Below are 11,348 nucleotides of genomic sequence, written 5' to 3'. Positions count from 1 at the left end.
CCCCACTATCAACTACTACCTATTAAATTAAATAAGTCAATTCAAGTCCCTTAAGATAGGAAACCGGGTTTTACCTAAGAAACCAGACATCACTTAGACACGATTTCTTTATCTAAGAAACCGTTGGAATAACTTAATCGGTGCCCTATGAATGGTTCCTTAGGCTATTTTTGTAGTAGTGCAGTAAGACATTGCCCAAGAAAATCAGAAAGGAAAATCAATTCCACAAAAATGCATCTATTGATCAAACTAATATAACAACAGTTTACCTAGGGGAGAAGCCTTTTTAGCCTGTGGAGGTGGAGAACGACCTCTCTTTGCTGGTTTCGTGGAACTGCAGAAACATTTAATACATATTTATTAAGAGAAATATATAGTATAAACCCTTTGTGTACCATGTTCATACGAAAGAAGCTAATTTTTCATACTGATTACTCATCATATAATGCAAGTAAATCAGGCAGTTTTATTAGTGTTAAGTGCTAACAAATCCGTATTTATGGCTGCTATGCTCTCTGCATTAAGAAACTGAATGATTTTAGCTTGAAGAATCAGTTACATCGACGATGAAGAGAAGATGACGCATATTGTGAAAGACTGAAAGTCACTGGTAAGTAATGGCTACTAGTTACTGGTAAGTAATGGCTACTGAAGAGAATATAGGCAATAATAACACAGTTAACAGGGCAAATAAAAATGATTCAGCTTGAAGAATTAGTACATCGACCCAGATTTCTACACCAATTTTAACAAGTAAAACTCAAAATTCAATTCCAAAACAATCAACAGAAAAATCTAAATCGGAAATTATAGCACATTTGATCCTAATTGTTGCAATTTATCGGGAAGTAGAGACCTAATTCATGTAATTTCTCATAAATCTATTCCATAAACAACAAAAATAAAACATAAATCTTTCAAATTAAAATTGGAATATGGAAGGATGTAATTCTTCCTCATCTTAATATTTCATGATGAATCACGAAGGAGACTAACGAGTTCAAGCTAATGTTTCTAGCTATAACTAATTCGTCATTTCCATTAAAAATTCGTCATTACAGTAACAATCTTATAGGAAGTAATTAAATTTAAATTACAAACCTACAAGAGATAAGGAGGAGCGACGCTGCGGTGGGGGAACAACAGCGGCAACTAGGCGATGGGAGACATCAGCGGCGACTCGGCGGTGGGGAACATCTGTGCACCTATGCACTGAGTGTTGTGTGTCTGAATTTCGCGCCCGGAGAAGAACCAAAGAGGGGAAGAGAGATTAGCGGGAAATTGGAATTAGGTTACAATAATCAAAGAAGAGGAAGGAGAAAGAAGCAGGAAATGAATATTTTTGGAAAATATTTTGTGCGGCTCACTTTACAAATGAGCCCGCACTTGAACCCAAGTGCTGCCAATTTTCTAAAATAATCCCGCACTTGTGAAAATGTATTTTTTATTCTGTGTCCTCAAGTGCTGCCAATTTAGTAAATGAGCCGCACTTGAAGGGAAGCACATGACGATTTTTCCTCTAGTGCTCGTGCTTCATGAGCCCCTTTGAATTCGTTCTCCACAATGCTTGTGCCCCTACTACCCAATAGGTAGGAGCGCGCTACACGATCTGGTGCCCGAAAATTTTGGACCGTGACACATAGCATGCTAAACAGTTGGAATTAAATCTTCCCACAAACTACAATTTCTGCTCCTCTAAATGAAATGGACAGCTACAGCCGAACCTGCATACCGGACATGCTTCCTGAACTTTGACCTTCTACTGTGCCGAATACCTCAAATAATTTTCTGCAATGTACGGAGAAGAAGCGAACTTAATCCCTAACCTCTCCTCGAGCTCTTTAAGAAACCTGCTACTGTAAGGACAACAAAAGAATAGATGTTCATGATCTTCCTCATGCTGTCCACACAATAAACAATCTGCTGAACTACAAATTCCCATTCTAGCCATTTTTGTTGTTGTTGGCAGTGTAGATTGAACAACCAACCAACATATGAATATTTGTCTTAGAGTGTTAAGCCTGTTCCACACCATCTTAATTATCCCAATGAATCGGTGATTTAGGACCTGCAAGTTTATCATAAACCATTTTTACATAATAGTGAGGCATAGTAGTAAACTCAACTTGAGTAAACACTTGTTTCAGCTGTTCCTTTGTTGCACAAATTTTTCTCCAATACCAACTAGCGGAAGCTCTAGGCTGATGTAGGTGATTTTGATTCTTAATTGGTTCAAAATTTCAGATACACGTACAATTAACACAAATACTCAGTAGGCCTATGCGTAAATTAATATACAATTAAATATCATAGATAAAACGATATTGACTTAAAATCATAACATAAAATTGTGAAAATAAGTAATTAACAGAAAATATTTGGAACATAAAATGATGCACTTTCTTTTAGCTAATTAAATGTGTGTGTTTTTCCAATAAAATGTACATTAAGTTTTTAACTTAATTTATAAAGTTTCACTGAAGAAATTAATTTCTTAATTACTCCGTACTTCCCCCGTTTCATAATGATGTTCTAGTTTCTTTTTTCATCTTTGCCAATGAACATTTTATATTATTTTTATATCTAATTACACAATATGAAAAATTATAAAATTTGGATATTTTCAAAGTAAGCATTGATACGAATCAAACAACACTGCACATGAATATGTTTTTTTTCTTATCCGTAATATATTGAAAAGAATTTAGAAGATTGCCTTCCATTGTGAATATTGTCGAAATTCTTAATTGAATATCATTATGAAACGGGGGGTTCTAATTAGTTATAACTGAAGTATTACAAAAAATAAACTATGTTTTTATACAAACCGAACGAGCTACTAAAAAAATGTATTTTATTATTGGTTAATATATTTATTTCTCCGTAGCAAACTACATACGCTCTAGGACATCGCCCGGGTCAATAACTAGTTGTTATACCAAAACTTATAACTATTATCCTAAAAACCACAACTTCTTTATGTATTGACCTAAAAACCTCAACAATTAATTGAAAATACATAAATGTTAAATATAACTGTTAAAAATAACTATTTCATCACAAGATGTTGGAAAAACTTGTTATCTATTCTATATTAAAAGGCCGAAAGATGGCAAAAATTTGGCGTAATTTTTGTTCCCATTTTACCCCTTCATCATTTTGTTTATTACAAACTCTTTTAGCTAATTCAATTTATTTTTATTTTCATGATTGTCAAACGTTGATCATGAATCAGGTTAAGTATTTCCCTTTGTTCCTTAAACATTGCATCAGGGTTGACTTTATGTTTTCCAGCACATGACTTTAACTCTTAGCATCTCGAATTATGTGAAATAAAAAATTTAAAAATGGATATTTAGAAAATATATATTGATATTAATCTAATAAGATCGTACATGAATACGATTTTCCATACGCGCGTATTAATCACAAAGATAACCAAAGTTATATTGTGAATAGTAATCCAAATGGTGCTATATTTAGGAAACAAAGGAAGTATGATAGATTGGTAGTAGTTTACACCGTTTAGATAAGAGTTCATCTAGGAAAGCTCATGATATTGTAACTAATTAAGTACTTCCTCTGTATTTTAGAAAGATATACACTTTCCTTAAACGACTGTAGTTTAAAAAGAGATACACTTTCCTTTTTCGATATGTTTTGGTCTCCACTTCCATTATATTAATATTTCTCTCTTTCTTGTGGTCCCCATACTTACTCACATCATCTTTTTAATATAATAAATAATTCACCCACTACCCCACTTTCATCTTATTTTAATAAACTCAACTCACTCTCCTAAAACTATTTGCCAGTCAAAGTGTGTCTCCTTTTAAAATACGGATGGAGTATCAATGTAATGTAAGAATTTCTTATGATAGACTGATAGTTTTTAGGTATTATTTCTAGCATGTTGCCTAACTAGCAAAATTAAATGAACTTACAACTAGATTATTTAGAAATATCCTATTATGCATGCAGTGACACATCCATAAACTTCATATAGAGTATGCATAGTTTGCTCAAAATAAAATTCAAATAATTAATAATACCCACACATGTGATTGAAGCGTACACTAATAAATTTAGCTTGCTATAAGCTACAACTATGTAACTGCATGTAGATTTAATGCCCTCCTATAAATACTACTCCCTCTTTTTCTTTTTAAAAGAATTACTTGTACCGTCATACTTACCATTGCATTATTATGACCATTAATTATCTTTAATTTTCTATTTTAAAAAATTTTAAAAGTTGTTATGATGAAAATAGGAATTGTGACTAATCAAAAAATATTTTTCATAATAACATTTGATTTTTATAAATTAGTAAAATATCCAAGTCAAAGTTATACATAAATACTGTGAAAGTTATAATGATACATTTAAAAAGAAACGGAGAGAATAAATATATAATAATTACTTTTGTTAATGTAAACATCTTCATGCTGCACTTTATAGAGATAGAAATATACACTTCTTAACTTGCAAATAAAAATGATAAACATTTTTTTGATGTAAACCGTTAAGAAGTTGTGTCTTTGATGTTATAGAAAATCTAAACCTTAATTAATTAATACGAGTAGTAAAAGATTATAATTGTAAGTTAAGGCAACACGTGCATGGCACGTGCCTCTTACTAGTTTTCACAAATATGTTAAACGATGTATACCCATTTTATTTTAATTTTTTGGGGAACTATATATATTTATACATCCTTCTACAACAATGGATCCTCAATTTTACAAGGATAAACAATCCAATGCAATTGTCCTTAGAAGAGCAGACAAATGATTTTGCACTATTACACGATTTCTTATACTTGAATGGTGAAAGCATAGACTGAGACTGAATGCAAATATCAATTAAAACGAAACGAATTGAAGTTCATGCAACTCTAAAATCGCATTCGGAACACCTTCCTGAATAATGTACAACAGTAACAGCTACGCTTCCTGTAAGGTTATCCAAATATATAGACTTCATCATATCCGTTCCTGTTACGAAACAGAAGAATAAGAAAATGTTGTGTGATAATTGGAAGTCAAGGTGTATATTGAGATTGGGAGCTTACCCTTGCTTGCCACAATATGTGGGACTGTAATTGTAAATGAGATTGTTCAGCACATCAGGCACAGGTGGCCTATTAGGAGATCTCCTTGCCTCACTGCAAAAAGAAGACGTTAAGACTTACTAAACAATTTCTAATGATCATGTAAGGATAACAACAGGTACTGGAAATTACTGTTGAGGGTAACAATTATTAACCAACTGATAGCAAGTGCTTCAACTATGGAGATGGATAAAAAAACAGACAAGATGGATAAAAAATAACAGACAAGACAATAAATTGACTTCAATGATTTATGTGAGAGCATGCATGTTTATTGAAATACGGTAAATAGAGTCCAAACTCCGTTGTCTCCCTCCATCCCGGAATACTCGAAACGATATGACCGGCATAAAGTTTAATGCATTATAATTGACTTATTATTTAATTAGATGATAGTCGGTAGTGGCCTAGTGGAGTATTTTTTAATATTTTTTTTTAGGGAGTAGGGATATAGGTGGGTCTTTGGGTAAGTGAGAAATTGATATAATATTACTCCGTAATAAAAAATTCCATTTTTGGAAACGTTGCAAGTAATCCGAGACGGTCTTATAAAGAAAGCGTTTCGAGTATTCCGGGACGGAGGGAGTATGTAGAACACTATATATTTCAGAGGATACCCACATCAGTCTCGTGACTGTCATCAGCAATCTCCGGCTGAACGAAAAGCAGCATTGGAGCATATCCTCCCTTTCTTCTTCTGTTTCATAACTTTTTGATAGGGAAAATCTCCTTCTGGATTCTTCCTAATTAGGCCTATTAGGTAAACTCTCCTTCTAAGAGGACAAACAGTCTCATGCTTATCTGTGTACCTAGAGTATTTTTTTTCAAGGAGCTAAATTCCGTGGCTTCTTATCCAGCATGAGATCCTGTTTACTATTACTAAGCAGCCTCATTCACTCCTATGGATGAAGTAGATGCAAACCAAATTGAAGGGTACACAGATAAGAGTCATTACGGATTTATCATTGCTTACTTGCCACACTCATGCACTACTGCAAATAAAGTACTCCGTAGATTGCAAACCAAATTGGAGGCCACATATTAACTCTTCCCTATATTGGTTGACAATAATTTGACCTTGTTAGTAAATAGTGACCACTGACCAACATAAACTGAACATAAAAAGCCTCCGGTAATAGATTCTTGGTGCAGCAAAAATGTGGGAACGTACAAAGATAAGATATTGCACGCTCCTAGTTTCTATAAATATATATGCTGTGAACGTGATTACAAAAGCTAATTAAGTCGACAAGTCGTACGTGTTACGTGTATGTTGTCATAAAATTCATTTGAGAGTAAAATGATATCAACAACTTCTCTAAATTAGAGAACTTTTTTTTATGACGTCGTTGTCTCGTGGGTTAAACGTTAATTGTTTGTTTGTAGCTTTAAGACGTGATTTTGTCCATGTCATACGTGCATGCTATGTTGATCCAATTTGACAAGAGATTAAATAGACATTTTATATTATTAGACCTTAAACATGTCTATCTTAGGAATAAAACTCAAAATTAAATATGATTTTGAATATTATAAGGAAAATTCCCAAAAATTCGATTGACATGAACGAAACAGACGAATACAAATTAAAACACCGCAATAGTTTCTTAAACTAAATTGTCTAAAACAAACTTAACCAAGTTGGAAGAACTACAATGGTCTCTTATTTGACAAAATACTTTGACACACCTCGATGTAGAGAAACACGAACTTCAATGCAAATCATATCCTAAAATAATCGAGGTTAGAGGTTTCATCAAGTCCTTTTTTCATGTTGTAAATAGAATACTCTTTCATCGTGATCTCGCGATATTTTGGAGGATTTTCATCAGATAGTAATTCCTTGATAGGTCCGTATTTTTGTGTTGTCTCTAGATAAAATGTGCTAAAAAAGGATGCAATGGATATTCTTGGTCCTGCATACTTAGCGGGTACTCGATGTTCCACACTTTTAAACTTGTCATTTGATGCAATCTGAAAGAGCAGACATAAATAAATTTAATTTTAAGATGCTTAAAATAAAACATAATTTTACATGTCAAAATATGAAATTAAATTATATGATGTAAGGTACAAATAACAAAACTGTAATCCGATTAGTCACCCTGTAATCGAACACCACTTTTTCCTAAGAGCAAGATTAACGGTAGTGTGAGCAATAGTCTTATTGAGTATTAACTTAAGACCTTCCATTTAAGTGGAAGAATATGACAAAAGTCTGAGCAAGATTCTTGGAATTCCAAGACTCTACTTAAGACGTTTAAACAATACATTCAATTTTAATTATTATTATTTATTCTTTTTTATTTTATTATTTTCATAAGTTTAAGGAGTCTTGAATGAGTACGAAGGGTGAAGTAGAAAAATTAAGTAAGTCTGAAAGGGTCTCAACAAGAATCTGATTAATTGAAAATAAATAAAAATTAATAAAAAAGATGACGTGAAAGTCTTAGCTTATACTGGCGCTAATCTTGCTCTAAGAATGTTAGCGAGCCAACGTGATTCTTGAATATTTGAGCTTGGCTTCAAATTTTCATCGGTTGAGGAGGGTGAGCACAACAAATGTCGATTAAATAGGAAAATTGTTAACATGATCCAAAATATTAATTAATATTTTTAGTGTACTCATTAAAAAATGTACCTTAAGTTTTTAGTAAAAAAATTAAACATTAGTGAGAAATTACATATGATTATTAGTGAGGGTATTTCAGAAGCACAGACCAACACTATAAAAATTTGTATCTTTTATGACAACCTAATAACGACGGGTAAAAATACCGTTGCAAAAGAGCTTTTACAACAGGGATAACAACTCAACAACGACGGGAACAACCGTCGCAAATGTCTTTTACGACGGGTTAACGACGGGATTTTCCATTAACGACGGCCCCCTTTTATGACGGATTCGCGACGGAAAATCCCGTCGTTAATAAAAAATTATTGACCTTTAGCGACGGGAATTTCCGTCGCTAATAGTACAATTTCTTGTAGTGCAAATATATAATACAAAGTATAGAAATTCAAAACAAAATATATGTAGTATTAATTAAAATTAAAAGAAATAAAGAAAAAAGTACCTGTAAAGCATTCCCGATATTAACAACTAATGCCCCAGGAGGAACATCAACCCAATGGTTCTGGTGAAGAACTTGCAGGCCACCAAGTTGGTCTTGCAACAAAATAGTTATATAAGAACCATCGGCATGTTTTGGGGTACCGATAGTCAATTCAGGTTGCGGACAAGCTGGATAATAATGACCTAAGATACTTAGCCCATCAAGACAACCCATATCAAGTAGGTGACATTGTTGCAATCCTAATGCCTCTGATAGTATCTCGAACAACATTTTTCCCAACTTCATTACTTGCTTTGAATATTCTATTAGTATCTCCCTACAATTATTAAAGTAAATCGCAATTTCCTATATATTAGAGGAATTAACGGCAAATAAAAAACATTTCAAACATAGTATAACCAATTGTTTATTGGTAGTTTGCCCTCTAGCTAGACTTGTGCATTAGTACTTTCTTAACAATATGAAAAACTAAATTTAAGAACGGATTATTCTTAGAACTAATTAGATCATAACAAATAATAAAATAAGTTCATATAAGATTATAAAATTCATTTTAGAGATTACTACTATTACAATTAGAAATTTGTTCATTTTATTATTAGTATTATTCTTATTATTAGTGTTACAATAATTATTAATTACTACTACAATTTCCGTTAATAATAATAATAATAATAATAATAATAATAATAATAATAATAATAATACCGCATTGGATCAGACTATATTAGATTGAATAATTTTTTATAGTGATTAGGAAACTAAAACTTTCACCCGGTAATATTAACAAAAAATATTTACTTTGTATGCAAAATATGAAAAGTTAAATCAGGTCATACTAGATCTCATCAGCTCATTAAGGTTGCGTTCTATTCACCTGATTTCCTCTTATTTTTCATGAACTAATTTTATTTGAACTTATCTGAACTTAACTGAACTTATTAGAACTTATCAAAACTTATTTTAGTTATAAATTGTACTTAGTCAACCCTTATTTTTCCCGAACTTATCGGAACATATCTGAACTTATTTTTCCTGAAATAAGTGGAAATGAGGTAAACGGAACAAGACCTAACTTTGACAAAACAAGATTCATTTCAAATCAATCCTTCTCGGTCTAAGTCTTACCATTTTAAAATAAAATTTACATCTTTTTAGTAAATTCACATTAAATGTAGACATTAGTTTTTTATTTCAAACATGAATAAAACCAATTAAATCAGATCGAAGCGCAATTGGATTATACGCTGTTGAACATTTATTGAAAATCTAATGAACATTGAGAATAATTTCAATGTACTCCGTGCATGTACTAGTGAAATATTTAAACTATGTTCCATGAATTTGAAATATATGTTCTTTGCATTTGAACTATGTGTTTATTTAAAAAACAGGGTGCACAGTGAGCATTGTGCACCCCGGTGCACAGGAGATCAAACATCTTGTTGGGTTCTTCAAGTATAGGTTAATTTGATCTTATTTCTCATTTTATTCGTTAATATGAATACATATTTCATGTTGATACATTTAATTTTTTAAGAAATTCATAATGAAATATATTTACCTAGAAAATTCAAGGTCTATTTAATACAAAGTATAGTACTAGTTAAACCCTAACTTTTTAATTTTTTAAATGGTACTGTTAGTATGGATCAGATTACCAAAATATAGTTTATGCATCCGGGTGCACAATGCTCACTGTGCACCCTATTTTTAAATGAACATATAATTCAAATACAAAAAACATATTGTTCATATTCAAAGAACATATAGAAAATGAACATATAGTTCAAATCCAAAGAACATAAAGTTCAAATATTCCACTTGTAAATGTACATTAAAATCATTCTTCATGTTCGTTAGATTCTCAATAAATGTTCATAAGGGTGCACAATAAACACTGTGCACCCGGATGTATAATCCAAATTGCAATGGACCAGATAGAACAAAAAAATTAAAAAATTCTTGAGCATGTAATACCTTTTTTTTTACTCCATTTAGTTGTAATTTTCATTAATTAATAATAATATTAATAATCATTTTATTTTAAATTTAATTTAACATGTCATACTAGATTAGAAAAGGTAAGTGATCAGAAGAAATAAATTCATATTTGATAATATTAGACCAACATAAAAAGGTAAATTAAAAAAGGAACCTAATTCCTAACAGATAAAAAATCAAAATATGGTTTATACACCCGGGTGTACAATGCGCACTGTGCACCCTGTTTTTGAATGAACATATAGTTCAAATACAAAGAACATATAGCCAATGAACATATAGTTTAAATCCATAGAACATACTTGGTATAGTTTAAATACTTCACTAGTACATGTACATCGAAATCATTCTCCATTTTCATTAGATTTTCGATAAATATTCAACAGGGTGCACAATGAGCACTGTGCACCCGGGTATAATCTAAATTGCGATAAACAATATAGAAGGGGATTGAATATGGGGGAAGAGATACAAACCTGCAAACTGGAGGTATTTCATCGGGAGTAGGAGGATTGGGAGCCATATAACAAAGAAAACTATCCCTCCAGTTAACTGCAACTGCACTATAAAGATCAGCATTACAATGATAAGCAAACTTATCATTGGCAAAGTCTCTTGAATAGTAACCTTTCTTCACCTCATTATCTAGCTCAAAAAACCCTTTTACTCCTTTCAATATCTCATCCAAAACGGTGTCTGGAATCCCATGGTTTATCACTTGGAAAAAACCCCATGTCTCTGAAGCTTCTCGAATCTCCTCAACAACCTTCTTCCAGTGGTCTAAACCATTTTCACTAGCGCGAAGATCAATGACTGGAAAATTAAACTGGCCATCACAACCAGTGGAGTTTGGTTTCGGAGGTGGGAGTCGTTTAGAAATTGGGTTAATGAAGATGGAGGGAATGGTTGTAACACCAGCATCAACAATTCCCTTAACTCCTAATTTTGTTTCATCAAATGCTCTTACTTCTGCTTCTCGATCGCTACTCTTTGCGGACATCATTTTGGCCGAGAATTTTGAGAAATAATCGAGAGGATCACAATTGTGAATGAATTTTGGATACCGAGAAGCTGAGGAATGAAAGATTTATGCAAACTGATAATTGTTTTGCGAGATAAACGTGTTCTTTTATAGGAGAGAAGGGTAGGTGAGA

At 32.2% G+C, this 11,348-nt stretch overlaps 1 protein-coding gene across 1 annotated transcript; it reads right to left on the bottom strand.

The window, feature by feature from the left end:
* Positions 1-6,618: 6,618 nt before the first annotated feature.
* LOC110801451 (1-aminocyclopropane-1-carboxylate oxidase homolog 1) lies at positions 6,619-11,348 on the bottom strand. The gene is made up of 3 exons (XM_022006817.2): positions 10,671-11,348; positions 8,191-8,506; positions 6,619-7,087 (listed from the first exon to the last, which is right to left on the bottom strand). The coding sequence occupies exons 1-3, from the start codon at positions 11,195-11,197 to the stop codon at positions 6,836-6,838; spliced, it is 1,095 nt and encodes a 364-aa protein (XP_021862509.2). The 5' UTR covers positions 11,198-11,348; the 3' UTR covers positions 6,619-6,835.

The sequence above is a fragment of the Spinacia oleracea genome, chromosome 3, assembly GCF_020520425.1.
Source record: "Spinacia oleracea cultivar Varoflay chromosome 3, BTI_SOV_V1, whole genome shotgun sequence".
NCBI classification, from domain to species: Eukaryota; Viridiplantae; Streptophyta; class Magnoliopsida; order Caryophyllales; family Amaranthaceae; genus Spinacia; species Spinacia oleracea.
Note: the sequence above shows the minus strand (reverse complement) of the source record. Positions and strands in the feature narration are given on the sequence as shown.

What these genes read in the sequence shown, in the direction of transcription:
- LOC110801451 (XM_022006817.2), bottom strand. Translation starts at nt 11,197, where the DNA reads ATGATGTCCGCAAAGAGTAGCGATCGAGAAGCAGAAGTAAGAGCATTT. An exon ending in GAAATACCTCCAGTTTGCAG is followed by an intron (nt 8,507 to 10,670) that starts GTTTGTATCTCT and finishes TAATAATTGTAG; the next exon opens with GGAGATACTAATAGAATATT. An exon ending in ATATCGGGAATGCTTTACAG is followed by an intron (nt 7,088 to 8,190) that starts GTACTTTTTTCT and finishes CTGCTCTTTCAG; the next exon opens with ATTGCATCAAATGACAAGTT.